Consider the following 17,302-nt stretch of genomic DNA (forward strand, 5'->3'; position numbering starts at 1 on the left):
TGCAATCACCACCTTCACAGTCCTCCCAACCTCTCTTACCCTGATCTAACTTTCATTTTTCCCTCCAAATACTTATTACCTAATAACCTACTGTTATGGACTCAACTGTGTCCCTTCATATGTCGAAGCCCTAACCTGCCAGTGTGGAATACACCTGGAGTTAGGACCTCGAAGGAGGTAATTAAGGTTAAATGAGGTCATAAGAGTGGAGCCCTAATGCATTGTGACTGGTTCCATTAAAGAACTAGAACAATAAGAAGAGAGAGAGAGAGACACCAGGGATGCACGCACACAGAGGAAAGTCTGCACGAGGACACAGTGAGAAGGCGGCCATCTGCAAGACAAGGAGAGAGGCCTCAGGAGAAACCAAACCTGCTGACACCTTGATCTTAGGCTTCCAGCCTCAGAACAGAGAAATAAATCTGTTATTTAAGTCATCAGTCTGTGGTATTTTGTTATGCGGTATTTAGTTTAACAGACTAATCACATGCTATATGGTTTTTAAAATTTATTATGTTAACAATTTATGGCTGGGTGCGGTGGCTCACACTTGTAATCCCAGCACTTTGGGAGGCCGAAGCAGGCAGATCACTTGAGGTCAGGAGTTTGAGACCAGCCTGGTCAACATGGTGAAACCCCATCTCTACTAAAAATACAAAAATAAGCCAGACGTGGTGGCATGCACCTGTAATCCCAGCTACTCGGGAGAGTGAGGTAGGAGAATCGCTTGAACCCAGGAGGCAGAGGTTGTGGTGAGCCAAGATCATGCCACTGCACACCAGCCTGGGCGACAGAGTGAGATTCTGTCTCAAAAAACAAAAAACAAAAACAAAAACAAAAAAAACAACAAAAAAAACAAGGTAGGCTTCATGAAGGCAACAATTTTTTTTTTTCTTTTTTTTTTTTTTTTGAGATGCTCTGTCACCCAGGCTGGAGTGCAGTGGCACAATCTCGGCTCACCACAACCTCTGCCTCCTGGGTTCAAGCAATTCTCCTGCCTCAGCCTCCCAAGTAGCTAGGACTACAGGCGCCCACCACCACGCCCAGCTAATTTTTTGTATTTTTAGTAGAGATGAGGTTTCACCATGTTAGCCAGGATGGTCTAGACCTCCTGACCTCGTGATCCACCTGCTTCGCCCTCCCAAAGTGCTGGGATTATAGGCGTGAGCCAACACACCCGGTCCAACAATTTTTGTTTTAACACTGATATGTCTCAAGTGCCCTGAATAGTGCCTGGTACATAGTGATTAATATATATTTGTTGAACGAGTAAAATGTGTTGCTCCAAATTAGTGGCATCCAGTGGCGTTCCAATATTATCTGAAGTTAACAAAAACTAAGACCTCCAAAATATCCCACCAAAAGCAATCAGAAGTGCTTTCCCTGGATTTAATAATTAGATGGGAGATAAGACCTTTGAAGTAAAGTTAAAGGCCTTTCTACCTAGACCACAGCATTACCGAAATATCTAATCATCACTTGAACTCTAGCATTACTAAAGGAGGAGTCCAGAAAAATCTCAAGGAAAGTGCTTAAAATCTAGCCCTTTGGGGACAATGCCATATGACTCTGAATCAAAGGGAGCAATGATGGTCTACAGAGCAATCCTCAAATATGTACTTCCAATGTCCACCAGGAAGGTTGCTCCTAAGAGGACTTGGTTTATTTAGCACATTTCTCCCCTTTGCACCTTTCCCCCACTTCTTGGGGGATTTTGCTGGTCACCCTTCTAAAGCTTGCTCTCTCCCAACACCATTCTCCCAGAACTCTTTATAAAGTCTTTTCCAAGGGCACCCTAGTTCATCACGACAGAGTAATTAAATAGGGTGTTTATTAAGTGTGTGTCTTTGATTCTTTGAGGAAGAACAATTTAAAGTGAATGGTTAAGTGTTTTTAAAATGCTTCATTGCTGCATCTTTTATTTAAAAACATTTTAAAATTCTAAGATGAAGCTAAGAAAGAGATTAAAAAAAAAAAACTATTGAGGCCCCAGAAGCAAATCCCAACTTCTAGAGATCGTTAAGCAGATGCTTCCTGCACATGTAAGTGGTTTCTAGAAGCATTAGTCAGAGTATATGCTACAAGAGACTTAGGGGGAAAAAAGTAAAGATATTTAGCATTGCTAGCACAACCTGGATTTAACAGAACTTCAAAAAGACACTTTAAAAGGCAATAGGCAAGCTGTATATTGCTGGATTATACATTTGCAAGGCACTACATACCTGGTTTTCATTCTGACAATACAGAGAATGACAGAAAATTGTAATGTGCTGAGGAAATGTAAATATAGCTAACGACATATCAGAAGAGCATGTGGAAATCACTCATTTGCCGAAGTTTTAATTTCCCAAACATTTGGGTCTCAATAGAAGATGTAAAAATAGAAATATGAAGGCTAACCTGCTTTTTTCAATGACCAAAAATATTTACATTGAGAACAGTACATAAAGCCTATATTTTAAAATTAATATGACTTAATAATTACCATCTTTTAAATTATCCCACTTTACAAAAAAACCCACATGTGCAGTGAGAGATGGAATTCAAGATGTTTTCTTTTTCTTTGGGGAAACTGCTAAGAGAAAAGCAACCATTTATGACTCATGATATAGTCTTCACTTTATTCCTACTACTAACACAGAAAGATTTGTGCAGGTGTGGAACTCAACTTGTCAAGGACTTTCACAACACCTGCCTTAACTTCTGTTTATGTATTTGAAAGTTTCTGGATAACTGCACTTTTGATGTGATGAGAAAGTCCTTGCTAATTAAGAGGCCCCTTCTCTCGCTGTTTGTTCCCAGCATCGTAGGACCTGGGCCACGCTGCTGATCAATTACACATACCTCTCAGTTTATGTACTTGATGGAGGTGGACCACCATTTAAAGGAAACAAATCAGCTTTTTTGAGGATTTATGAAGAATTCAAGACACAGGCAAATGTGGGAAAGGAATGGGAAAGCTGCTGGGATAAGATGATTCCAATCTTCCAATTCTAGGAAATTACTGTATAACTAGAAAATACTATATATTTTACAATATTTTCTAGTTATATAGTAATTGGGAAAATACTAAATAACTTCCCTATTACTAGGGAAAATACTATATAACTTCCTTCTAAAAACCATCATTTGTTTTAACAATGTATACAACTAGCTCTTGAGTAATTACATAGGGATCAAGCCTTCCATCAATCACAGGAGACAGATGTTATTACTATCTTCATTTTACAGGTGAGGAAACTAAGGTCCCAAAAGGTTAAGAAACTGATGCCCCAAATCACAGATCTAATTCACAGAGACACTTGGCTCAGAGTTTCTCACTGGAAATGCATCCAAACCCCTTCCTTTCTCTCCAAGAAACCCAGGTACCTTTAAAAGGGACACTATCCTCAGCATGTGAACCATGGCTTCGGAAAATAAGTGATGTGGGTGAATTAAGCATTGTTCATGAGAAAGGGAAGGGTGGGTTTTGCCTGAAGAAAACGGACATTTTCTGGTAGGAAGAAATCTTGTGAAGATTTGACTAGGACGATGAAGGGAAGGAATCAACTGCAAAATAAATACTTCTATTGGTTCCCTCTGGTGAAGGAAAATGACACCTTTTCTTGAGCTTAATAAGACAGAACTCTCTTTCAGTTCAGCGTATGGCAATTTTATAAATGCTGAACTGCTCTGTGAAAAAGCAACCCACTGAGAATTTTATTTACGATCTCACCCTAAACCAAGCCCAAAGACTCTTGAGCCTGGAAGGGACTACAGAACAATGGTTTTCAAACAGTGTTCCAAGGAACCCTAGGATATGCTTCAGGGGTTCCAACAAATGTTTGTTTTGAATTTAAGTTTTTAAAAAATTATTGTAAAATTAATTAATTTAAAATTTAAGTTCAAAGCGTGCATCATCCACTGCATTATATATAAAACATCAACATACTGGAGACCACTAATATGTTGACAAGTTGATTCAGTTTTGTGTAGTAGCCCTTGTAATGCAGTTTCTCCCTCACTCATAGGAGTGCTGCAGTTGTAGTAATATGTCATCAATAATGAAGTGGCTGCCTTTGCACTGATTTTCAAAGAATTCAGGCTTATGCATGTGTGTTCATATATAATTATAGTACTATTAGAGCCTACATACATACTTCAAATTAGTGTTTCTTAACCTCCACTCCATTGATATTCTGCACTGGATAATCTGCTGGGAGGAGTTGGGGGTGGGGGAACTGTCTTGCACATTGTAGGATGTTTAACAGCATCCTTGGCATCTCTATGCACTAGTAGCCAGGAGTACTTCCCAGTTGTGAAAAAAAAAATTTCTCTAGACACTGCCAGCTGTCCCCTGGGCATACCTGCCTTAAATTAAATGCAAGGGTAGATTCAAGTGTATCAAGTGTATCTGCTTGGTGCAGCTTCTGACCATAGCTAATAGACAGACAAATAGACATATGTAGATATATACGGATAGAGCTAGATCTATCATTTATTGAGCACATGACATGAGCTGGGTAATACACCAAGTATTTACCTGTATTAATTTATCTAATTCTCACAGCCACCCGTTGAGGTAGGCACTAGTATTATCCCCATTTTGCAGATGAGAGATCTCAGACCTAGAGAGATTAAATACATTTCCCAAATAACAGTTAACTGAGTAATAACCAAGTAGTTGACACAGAATTACAGATGGCTTTAGGGCATATTGTGAGTTTTGGATACTGCTTATCTTCCATTTATTATAAGGAATGAGGGCAGTTGCCAAATGTTGTCAACTTTGAAGCAAAAATTTATACTCTTCTTTAATTGAGGCGATCCTGAAATTACAAGACAAGTTGTTAAAAATCTGTTCCCATTTGCCGCTATGTGAAACCGTACTTGTATTTTTTCAAACTGAGATCAGCAAAATAAATTTAGAAATATACTAGATGATCACATTGCTATAGACTGTACTCCCTCATAGCATTGGAGTGTCACATTTTGTGCTCACCAAATAGCAACTTTTTTGCCCCCTAATTGCTTGGCTTTTAAAATATGTAAATGTAATAAATGTGAACTGTTGAAACAAAATGAAAGCCATTACTGTTTTCCACTCCCTTATTTTACAATAAGAACACATAGGCTCAGAGGATTATACGATCTTTTGAAAATCACACAGCTCATTAATGATAGAACCAGAATCAGAGCTTAACTCTCCAGATCACAAGCCAGTGTGGTTCTATCCAACCAAGTTCCCTTGTTAGCAGTGTGTATGTATGTATGTATGAACAGGTTGGGGATCTGAGATTTTTCAGCACTACGATGTGCTTTGGGTGAGAAACTGCCTTCTGAAATCATAAGAAAAGCCAAGATTTAATTAAGTAATAATTAATAGCAGTTAAATATGACTTTTAAATGTTAAGCGTATTATATTCAAATGGAATGTTTAGAACATTTGCTAAATTTTTTTAAATCTTGCTCTTTAATTTCCCTTAAATCATTTTATAATTAGTGTTTAGTGAAATTTTAGCCATCTCATATTTCTCATTAATCCCCACCTGAGCTAATCCTTGGCCACCCTTCAGTGTCTATGTACCCAAACCAAGACTGTAAAGATCCCTGTGATAGCTATGGCCAAAGGGGAAAAACAGCCTCTGGAGAAGGGTCAAAGGTAACAAAAAGTGAGCAGTGCCTCAAGAACTTTAAAATATATGAAGTTTTCCTGCAAAAACTAAACTACTAAAACCAACCCACAAAGGGCAAAAGTTGCCATCTGCAGTAATCTACTTAACAGACAGGATACCTCCCTCGTCAAAAGCAGGAAGGACAGGTCCTGGAAAACCAATCAAGCCCCAAGTAAATGTGAAAGAAGGCTGTATTTTAAATTCCCACTATTGACATGGCCAAAGAATTAAATGTATGAACAGCAATGGAGTGGTTTGCCTGCAGATTAGAAGAAAGAAAACCTGAAGACTGGATAATATATTTCCAACCTTTTTCAGGAAAGTCAGGATCCACCTGCCCCAAATGACATCTCCTCTTGACTGCTATACTTGTCATTTTAAATTAATATGCTGACATTCTTGTTTACAGATCAGTTTGTAAATGATTTTTGTCATTGTGGATCACCCAGAGAGTCTGAAGAACTCTGGACTGTGGCAGACCATGAAATGGCTACGATTCCCCCCTTCAAAGGCCCACCTCTTTACAGTGTGACTTTGTAGCTCCTCCCAAGAGGAGGAAGATATACATGCAATTCCATGGTTCCAATTATCAGACCCCGGGAACAACATGAGTAAAGGTAGAAAAATGGAAATGAGAGGGGTATGTTCATGAGCTGGTGAAGACTGTTAACAGTTTTCTTAAGAGGAGTGGGGAGATGGTCACTCAGCAGAAAGGAGCTAAGGCTGAGCATGGTGGCCTGTGCCTGTAACCCCAGCTAATTGGGAGGCTGAGGTGGGAGGATCACCTGAGGTCAGGAATTCGAGACCAGCCTGGGTGACAGAGTAAGACCTCATCTCGAAAGAAAAAAAAGACAAGACAGGACAGCACAGGACAGGAAAGGAAAGGGAGAGAGAGAAAGGAAGGAAGGGAGAGAGAGGAAGGGAGGAAGGGCAGAAGGAAGGAAGGAAGGAAAGGAGGAAGGAAGGAAAAGAGCTAGACAGGAGCATGATCTGATGCAAGAGGTACTGGAAGAAAAGTCCATCAGAAATGCTGGGTGGATGGGTGGGGGCAGTGCTGGGGAGGAAAAGGCATCAGGGAGGGAGCTGGAGGGGCAACTTCTAGGCATGAGGAGCAGGCTGCACATGAAGGGATGGAGTGTAGATGAAAATTTCAGTACAATTTTGAAGACATAAAAAATTTAACTAGATTAGTGACTGAAAGTGCATGCATTCGAAATGATGCCATGGTTTGAAGCCAAGGAAAATAAACAGTGAAGCAGACGGAGGTCAAAAGACAGTTTGCTCAACTGAGAAAAAAAAATAGGTAATAGCTAATTAAGTAGTCAAGAGCCAACCTTTTGCGGTTACCCAGAGCTGAATCCTTGCTCTGTCCCTTGCAGCCGAAACCTTTAAGTCTCAGCCTCCTTATCTATAACATAGGTTTACCATTACAGACCCTATAGGGCTGTGGTGAAGGTTAAATTAGAAATTACCTTATGTGGCTGGCACAGTGCCCAGCTCACTGTAAGCACGTTTGATTAATTATAGCTCTTAAAATAATAATAGTAGAAGCAACAACAATAATAACAACAGTAGTAAAAAGAACGGACTTCAAGGAGAATGACACTTCTCTTTGTTTTTACAGATACAATAGGCTTTGGTAAAATTTCCCAGGGGTCTATCAAGATAAAAAATCACTCTGATGGCAATTCTGGAACTAGGTACACTCTATCTAGCAGAGTCAGGAAAGAAAGGTCTGGATTCCAGTCATGACTCTTTTATAGTTATTTGCCTCAAGTCTTGGTTTTCTCATCTACATGCTTGTTATGAAATGATGTATTTAGAAATACACGGTACGCTGTGAAGCTCTACAGAAATATCAGTTGGCCCTACTCTTACTGCTCTATTTGTACTAAATAATTCTTGAGATGCCTAAAACTATTAACACAAATTCTAAAGTTGTCTGACATAACAACATCCAGAACATGCTGAAATTCTGGCTAATTCCACAACGCACAAGAAGGGCAGAGAACAGAGCCAAGTTCCTGTTTTGCTGCTTCTTTCTGTAATATGGGGGTAGAGACACCCTGGGGAAGAGAATCCTGGAACCACACTGCCTGGATTAGAATCCCAGTTCCTCATGCCTGTGATCCCAGTTCCTCACACCTGTAATCCCAGCACTTTGGGAGGCCGAGGCAGCCAGATCACGAGGTCAGGAGTTCGAGACCAGCCTGGCCAATATGGTGAAACCCCATCTCTACTAAAAATATAAAAATTAGCTGGTCGTGGTGGCAGGCGCCTTTAGTCCCAGCTACTTGGGAGGCTGAGGCAGGAGAACAGCTTGAACCCGGGAGGCGGATGTTTCAGTGAGCCGAGATCACACCACTGACTTCAGCCTGGGCGACAGAGCTAGACTCCGTCTAAAAAAAAGAATCTCAGTTCCACCACCTATTCATTGTGCTAACCTGGGCAACACTCCTAACCTCTCCATTTCTCAGTTTCCTCATGTGTAAAATGGGAATACTTATACCACCTACTATGGCATTGCCACAAGGCTCAAAGGAGTTAGTAAGTATTAAATAAAGTAAAAATAATAAGCAATGAGTAACTAGCGTAAGAACTCTGTCCATGCAAGTTTCAGCAACTGTGTGTGTAAGCAATCCAGGCCCCACTTACGTATAATCCTCCAGGCCCTACTTACTTATAATCCTCCAGGTCCCACTTACTTATAGTCCTACCTGCTCCTTTCTTAACTCAGGTCAGTGCTTGTCTCATGAGTGGCAAGTCACTGAAAAATAAGCAAGAGTCACACTCTTCCTCTCATATGAATCACCAAGTTCAATAAAGTCGAGAATTTCAAAAGGGCGTTCAAGCTGCTTACACATATAAGGCCCCTAAATGCAGCTGCTCACATGAGGAATTTTAGTCACATGATCAGTGAGTGCCCATCACCAGAAAAGCAAGGCAGGGTTAAAAGGAAGGGCCGAACTAAAAATGCAAAGGGAGGCTGTCAAAAATCACCTGACTGGAGAAGGCATGCCCAGGCGTGGAGAGTGGGAGAGCCCCCTGGCTGTTGGCACTGCCGTCGTAGGGTGTGACTAACACAAGGATGGCATTTATTTGGAAGAAGGCTCATTTGTTGAGATGATTGCCTTTACAGAAAGGCAATCAGAGCCACTGGGCAATGAGGATGACTTAGTTCAATGGGCATCTCCCATCCCTCCTTCTCCAGCAGCACAAAGGTAAAGCAAGATTGGGAGCTGCCATTTATACAAAAACTGTATTGTAACTGCAGAGGCTTAAAATCATGTGAAATAGATGGAAGTTGCAGAACAAAGGCCGATGGAAAACTACAGTATATGACACAAACACATTAACCTACACCCTACGTTTATAAGTGAATACCTTTGCTATTTAATGGATGAGCTACTAATAAGTCAGAAACAGTTTAGCTTATATCCATTTGTTCATAAACTGTCTCTGTGAGGCTAAAAGTAAGTTAGTGCTTTAAAGAAGTCCATCTCTCCTAGTTAAAATTATTTTGGTCTCAATTTTACGAAATTAATATGATGTGGGAGACAGCACAACAATTTTTGCTGGCTTCCAAATTAAAAATAGTTGAAATGACATATCTTTTATTTTGGAAAACGAGGGACAAAAAGATATTCCCAGCCAACAAGTGAAGTGCCAAGTTTCTGTCAACTGCTTGGTTATAATTTGGAGAGTTAGAATTAAATTTTATATCTTGAAAAGGGTAGTTTTCGGAAAAAGAAATGATGTAAAGCTGTTGTTGCAGGCAAGTTTTAATCAGGCGTCTAATAATGATGACCCTCCCAGTTCCTTTATGCTCTGCACTGAATCTTGAGACTTTTTAACTGGAGAAACTCCCCTGTCAGGAAGCCCCACAAGGAAACACCTGGGGCTCCATGAACACGACTCACCCAGGCCTCTCCTTCATGTCAACCTTGACCTATGGTGAAAGCCACAGGCCTATCTCATACCACCATGCCCCGTTTCATGGTCTCGGCTGGAGACCACAGGAACAAAACTGCACTGATGAAAACCATAGCTGTACCAAAAAATACTGTACCATGTACCAAGTTTATATTCCACATCAGTGGTCCTCAGCCCTGGCTGCACACTAAAATCATTCTGCACATTAAAATCATTTGAGGATATTAAAGAAAATACCAATGTCTAGGGCCTATCCCAGTGAATCATAATTTCTGGGCCCTGGCATTTTGTGAAAAACTCCCCAGGCAAGGCTAATGTGCAGCCGAGGTTAAGAACTGCTGCTGGCTATGGGCGACAAGGCACAGAATCAGCAGGAACTTAGCTCTCCACAGTCGGGTGAACACCTATTCCCTGAACACCCTAGCCACGTGACCACTGGCTCACCTGCCCTGACATGCAATGATTTGCATATGCTTTCTGGCTTCCAGGAAAGAGCTGCTGGAACATACAGGCCTGGAGTCCTCTCAGGTCTGCCTCAGTCTAAACCGTGGGTGAAATCTACAAAATTCATTTTTCTGTCAGCCCTGAAAACTGCCCATACTATTCCCTGAATCAACTGCGATGCCGGGCCTGGAAGCCTCCGTTTTGCAAGCAGCATTATTCTTGAAGGACCAAGCAGTGTTAAGTGTGGGCTCAGTCAGAAGAATAGCTGATAGTTTGGAGAAGGGATTTTATTTCACAATCATGCACGTTAAGAAACCTCTAACAGGAATGGGGGTGGGGGGTATTGAGAGTCTATTTAAAACAGTATTCTATCCACTGACTTTTAATCCCACTCGGTTCCATTCAATCATCTTTATGCTTAGTTTTAGTTGAAGGAGCAAGAAAGACTCCCCTTAATAACCAGGCAAGAAAGCATCAAGTGTTTTCTCTCTTTTGGAAACAAGTAGGTGTCTACACGCTTGAATTTGTCACTGTGCTCCAGTTTTGCAGACAGTGATCTGGCTGGCACAAAGATTCACAGACTCAGTGCCCACAAACAGCTGCACCCTACAGTACCAGCAGGTGCACGGACAGAACCCAGCGAAAAAATTCAGTGCAAGAACAATGGCGCCGTTATAATGCCAAGGGACAAGGCCCGAGACTAGCCACTACTTCACTACATTTGATGATGGGAAGAGCTAGAAACTCAGCCGCAGCTCCCTGGGATTTGGCCTTTTTGTCCCTAAATCATATCCACAGACACAGCCAGGTAGGGCATCACAGTGAGGGCAGCTATCAAATGTATGGCCAGACCAACCAGAGGGTAAGTAAAATTAAAAAAAAAAAAAAAACAATCGCTCCAGAAAATGTATTCCTTTCCTTTTAACATCTCTTCTCCTCTCCTGAGCTGCATTGCCACAGTCACCAAGTTTACATTTACATCCAAATATGCACACACAAAAAAATTAAGGATGCATCTCACTCCCTGGTGACTTTATAACAGGTTGCTAGGTAACAGTGCATACAAGTCAGGTTTCAGGACCTCCAGTAAGCCACCATAAAATAGCCACATGGGCCTTTTGCATAAATAGTGTGTGCATTTGTTATCTGTTTTCTTATGCCAATTATCAGTCAGTAAATATTCTGACTGCCAAACCATAAACAACTCCCCATCAATAGCTAACTGAAAACACAGATCACAGTATAAGGCTTTGATGCGCAATTCTTCCCCCCAACCTATCAACTGGCTTCTCCCCTCATGTCTGCTGCTTGCAGTGCTGGCGCTAAGCAGCCTTATCTTATACTCCCTGAGATTGGGTCTAGAACTAATTACAGCATAATGTGAGCACTCAGAGCTGAGCCCAGCAGCAGCCATGCATCATACACAAGTGTTTTATCCAAAGACCAAACCTTCCCTGTTCCCGCTCAACTTCCTCTAGATTTTAAAACATCCCTGGAGTCATGGAGTAAAAGGAGTAACACCTTATTCAGAGTCATTCACCCCCACTAGGATTGCCCCTGTCTGTTAGGTAAGGAAATGTCCCCCTTCCTAAGCTATGTGATGTGAATATGTCATTTGCATTCCTTCCCTGGGGATTGCACTATAAGGGCCCATAAAAAGAGCCCCCTTTGCTATCACGGTGGCAGGGAAGACAATCAAGGAAAAACTAGAGTTCCCCTGGAGGTGAAATCCTAAAGGATCAGAACAGCAAACATGAAATACATGAAAACATGTATTTTCCCCACATGTTCAAAAATTTTTAAATATAAAACTCAAGTCTCTAAAAATCACATTTTCCCCTAGATTGGAATAGAAGAGGGAGAAGTCAGGGGAGAGGGGTGATGAGGAGCAGAGAAGCCAGTGTTCTTTAGAGCCAGAGTCAGAAACTTGGCCAATTCCAGCATAGGGCCCCCTTACTCACATTGCCAGTTGGTGTGCTTCACTGTTACATTCCCTGCTCTTTGCCTACTTGGTTCATTTCTGGGACATCTCATTTTCCATCCCCTACCTTTCCTCATTTCTTCCAACGAGTGTCTCCCACTCCTGAGGAGCAAAGATCTGTGGTAAGGGGGACATTCCAAAAGATCTGACTGAAGTGTCCCTGAGCAAAGGGACTTCAGAGTGGAGCTGAACCTCTAATTCACCTGGCAATGACATTTAGTGAAATGCGACTCACAGTCCATTTAAAGGAAGGTGGTGACCAATTATTCTCCATTTAAAAGGGTATTGTCAATCTCCAAAGAGATGACATGGCATTTGGAAATCATCGTGGGGACTGCCATCTTCACTGAAATACAGAACCAATTCTCCACCGACCTTTCCCCACCCCCTACATCTCCTTTAAAATTTAAAATCATACTTTTAAAAGCGTAATGAGTAGCTGCACAATCCTGCAACACACCTTATCATTCCAAAAGAGAATGACAGGAAAAACAAAGTGCCCTAAGACCTTGATGCCCCTTTTCAACACCACAACTTAAATCAAATATGCTGGGAAAAAATGATAAAAAAAGAAACATCATGTACAATTTGATGGTGATAGAAAGAATGTCAACTAATAAGAATACATCTTTATAATTTATACTCCATCTTTTTTTCCCAAATGGATCAGGGCAGTTTTTTTAAAAAAAGAATTTTTTTTTTTAAATGTGTTTTTAAATTCCACTTTATATGAGGTCCCTAGAGTAGTCAGATTCAAAGACATAAAGTAGTGGCCTCCAGGGCCTGTGGGGGAAGAGGTGAACTGAGAGTTGTTTAATGAGTTTCAGTTTGAGAGAATGAAAAAGTTCTTGAGATGGATGGGGGTAATGGTTTGCACAACAATGTGAACATACTTAATGTCACTGAACTGTGCACCTAAAATGGTTAAAATGGTAAATTTTATGTTAAATAGTTTGCCATAATAAAAAAATTTCCCGTTAAAAAAACCTGAAAAACTTCTTTAAAGATAGTTATCATTTGTTCAAATTTTAGAAGTCTATAATTCCTAATAGAAGTCTTTGTATATACGTCCTTTAAAAATCTTATAAATTAAGACAGTAAAGAACTTGAATAATGCCAAAATGAGGTATTCCATACAAGTCCAGTGGAGAAGAGACATGTTAAATAGGGCCCAATGTCACACAAGCAACTGACACAAGCCTGGCTTACCATGTGACCATTCCCCCCTACAGTAAGAACTCACCAAGGGGAAAAAAACAGAAGGAAATCAACAATCCCTACTGTTTTGAGACCCAAGCCAAAGCAATACTACTTCCAAAGGATTACACACACACAAAGTCAAGGAGAAAATGTATGGAAGTGCAGACTATCCAAATTTAAAGGGACCCTGAAATCATCTAGTTCTACCAGCTTATTTTACAAATGAGAATACTGGTAGACAGAGAGAGAGAGAAAGAGAGAGAGAGAGAGAGAGAGAGAATACAACCCTATTCAAGTACCTGACAGCTTCATGAGAAAATCAGACGCCATCTTAACAGAGATGTCCTGGCTGAACAATGCTGACGCACTGTTGGCCACATACTCGGAGGGGTCTTTCAGCTTTGTGTGGTTGGCGGGCCTGTCGGCAGCATTCAAAGTAAAGGAGGTGGGCAGGCCGTTATCTTCCTTGGGTTCCTCCTTCACCAGCAAAGGCGAGACGCCAGCCCCTCCCTGGCTAGTCCTCTCTGGAGTGTTAGACGTCATCATGGTCCCCACTAGCTCTGTCCCTCCTCCTTCCCTTTGCTGCCCCAGGCAGGCACTGTCACTGAGGTGGGGAGATCCCTTGACATCTGGGTCTGGGATCTCCTCCTTCACCTTGGCTTCTGTCCTCAGGAAGTGCTGATGGCAACGCATGTGGAGTTTCAGGCTGAAGTGGCGTGAGGAAGTAAAAGGGCACAGCTGGCACTGAAAGGTCTCTCCCCGATCCTGGTGCTGATGAACCTGACGGAGAAGCAAGAAGAATGAGCTAGCCACCGTGCATTTATGGAAAATGCCTTGCTGTAGATCCAGACTATTCATCAATCATTTCCTCACCGTGCAAAGGGCTGGCCTTTGTACCGCAGAGCATTTCATTATGGGGCTCCAGGTAATGAAGCCAATCCCTAAACATAAAGTGGGTCCATATAGGTTAAGAGTCCATTATTAGGGCCATGCTCACAACTGAGGATGCAGCCGGCCAATGGATGCTATTTTGGGTAGCGTCCCACTATTCTAGTCATCTGATCTCAGTTGATGTCTTCAGAGAAAATATTATAAACCCAGCACAATCCAAACTTACATAATTACTAGTTGGGGGTCAAAAGAGGTAACCTGTCAAGTAATTCTTCTCACAATAATAATACTTTGCATGTATCCAATTTTTTGTTAGCTATGTTTTGCAAACATAATTTCAGTTTTCAAAATGCTGCCCTTAGGTAATTAAGAATGTAGAAAATAATGTCTCCAGGGTATTCCCGTTTCAAAGACAGAGAAATTGAGGCCCCAGAATAAATGGATTGAGCGAAATTACATACAAAAAAAAACAAAGTAGGAGAAAAACCAAGGTCTGACCCTCACCAAGGTTTCTGAGCAAGAGGAAACCAATTTTTCCAAACGTGGCTATAATATCATGCTCCAGATTCTGACGTCTGCAATGAAAGAATGCAGACTTTTAAATCCAGTTCCAGTCTTGCATGCACACGATACCTGTAAAAATTGGGAGAAACTTTTTCTTCCTGTCACTACCAAATTTAGTGCTTAAAAAAGTGAGGAAATCATTGCATTGGCCTGAGCCAGGCTTTGAGCTGGCAGGTGCTCATAAGCTTGTAACTTCCCCATTCATCTCTGCCAATGCACTTTAGTGCTGACCTGCTACACTCTGCTATTTCAGGACTGGCCCTCCCTTAAGTAGAAACTGCCAATTGTGTAGATGTGGGCCAAATGATTTGGGGAGCTGTGTGATCTGAACAAACAAGTGAGTGATTGGAACCCAAAAGCAAAACAAAACTGACACCTCTTCTTTTAGGGGTGACTTAAGCAGGACTCGAACCCAGGTCTCACCAAGGTTAAAGGCTCATGCGTTAATCCGCTACACCACCTGACCCCTCTGGGTAGGTTTCCTTTCCAAGAGAGCAAGTTTTACAACAGCTGTTTATGCATTCTGAATGCAATCCAAAAGCATTATTCACCAGCCAAAACATACTTTTAAATAATGTTAAGTGACCAACAAAAGCAAAGAAATTAAAAGTTAATGGTGAGATCCTGTCGCTACAGCACCCCACTGTGGCTTTTCGAAAAAAACAACAGAAGAGATTCTGGGTCCCCCAAAGCAGGAGTTTCTCAACAGAAATAGCCATATACACTTAAACCCAGTTAGGCAAAGTCCTGATCATGAAAAGGCTTTCCCTCTGCTGGGGTGGAGTGCTGGGGGTGGGGAAACACACCGATTGTCACCAGCTGTTAACATCACCCCTTTCTGTTCTTTCACAACAAAAGGATTTCACTAGGAGCTGACCATTTCATTTGCTTTCTCACAGAATCCCCACCATCTCCTCCGAAAAATTCACGCAGAAGCAGGCACCTTGGGGACCTCAGGTCACAGTCCCATGGGACTCTGACCGGTGCTGCCAAAAGCATGCCCCGGAACCAGGTGGTAAAGGTCACGAGGCAGAGAGCTTCCATTGTCCCTGAGAGCAGTGCAGTGGGGCAGATCCATTTCAGAAGTGTCCTTACATCTACTGACCCAGGAGAGGAGGGGAGCTAATCCAAGAACAGAAGCTCCGGAAGCAGCTTCTGGAAGAAGGAAAAGGACAGAGCGCGAGCCCAAGTTCTAAAATCAAAAGGGAGTCCTGGATTAAAAACAATCTGTGTGCATGTATTTTATGTGACTTCTTTTCCACCAGATCCTGGCCTTGTTATATTTAGTTATGGACAAATTAGTGAAGCTTTAAAGGAAAAACAGTAGGTATTTTGTTGACTTTTGCACTTAACAATTTTTTTTGAGCTACAACTTCCCAAAGGGACTATATATCACATTTGGCCTTTGAGAGAAGTATTAGCTCTATCCTCTGACTGCAGTTTTTCCCCCTTCTCTCCTGACATTCGAGCACTTTTCTGTCATAATTTTTATTCTCTTTAGCTTGACATTTGCTTTAAAGACCCTCTTAGTCTACTAAAATGAAGAAATGCTTCTCTAAAGCACGTCATTCTCTCCAGGCCATGTTTAGGGGCTCACCTATCCTCTGGTCATTTCACACAAACAACCCATATCAGGTGCTGTTACATCATTAGGGCCATCTCTTCACCATTGGGGCCATTTCTTGGTAGCAGTTGGATGCTTGGGTTGTGGTATTTCAGAGCTTGGGGAAATTTTGGGAAACCTCTACTCCATCCCCCACTAGGGGGACAGCTGAGGGCCTTCATGAAAAGTTAGAGCTCCTTAAATGGCAGACCTGAGGCTACTAGAATTCAGTACCCTGACTCTTGGTCAGTTTCCTGCTAATACTTCACCAGTGTTCTTTATCTTAGCAGTCCTCCTCACCTTTTCTGTTCAATTTTAGCTTCTGAATTCATGTTGAATTCCTGTATGTTCGCTTATCCAGGAAAATTTTAAAGGACTTAATGGAAATCTGAGATAACCCGGAGGAAGCTGGAGGCCTTTATAAGCTCCTTCCACAGCGGGTCATAAAAACATTTGCACAATATATTATGAAGGAAAGGTGAGCTAAAAGAATGTACAGTGCCTAGGACATAATAGGATAGAGTAAGTACTATAATACAAATGCAGTAAGTACTATATTTGTTGAACAAAGAAAGTAGAATCCCATTTTTCTTTAAAACATCGATATACCAATATAGAAGAATATACATCAAAGTGATAATGGTTATGTATCATTCTTGGTGATGGGATTAAGGATCAACTTTATGTTCCTTTGTTTATCAGTTTTTCTAAGTTCTCAGCACTAAAGACAGATCACACAAAGGGAAAAGGAATGAAATTTATTTTAGAGTAATTTTTTATACCGTTTCATTGATTATTTCTAAATGTAAATAAACATTAATGTATATTAATGTATATCGGAAAGATGGCTTTCTGATAATGATCACTGTATTAGCTACATTTACTGAATGTTGTTTCTCCAGGCTGGGCACTGTATTAAGTGCTTTATGTGCATTATCTCATTTAACTCTCATAACAACCCCATGAGACAGACGGTATGATTATTGTCTCCATTAGTGGAAACAGAGGTTTGGAGAGGTTAAATGATTCTTT

The 17,302-nt window shown here is 41.2% G+C and overlaps 1 protein-coding gene across 6 annotated transcripts in view; it reads right to left on the reverse strand.

Moving 5' to 3' along the window:
• Positions 1-17,302, reverse strand: part of ZNF827 (zinc finger protein 827) — a 175,053-nt gene that overhangs the window by 108,155 nt on the left and 49,596 nt on the right. For all 6 annotated transcript variants that reach the window (XM_024246183.3, XM_054554539.2, XM_054554538.2 and 3 more), the window contains one exon: positions 13,512-13,992. In XM_024246183.3, coding sequence (XP_024101951.2) covers positions 13,512-13,992 — 481 coding nt within the window. The remainder of the gene's footprint in view (positions 1-13,511; positions 13,993-17,302) is intronic.

The sequence above is a fragment of the Pongo abelii genome, chromosome 3, assembly GCF_028885655.2.
Source record: "Pongo abelii isolate AG06213 chromosome 3, NHGRI_mPonAbe1-v2.0_pri, whole genome shotgun sequence".
NCBI lineage: Eukaryota > Metazoa > Chordata > Mammalia > Primates > Hominidae > Pongo > Pongo abelii.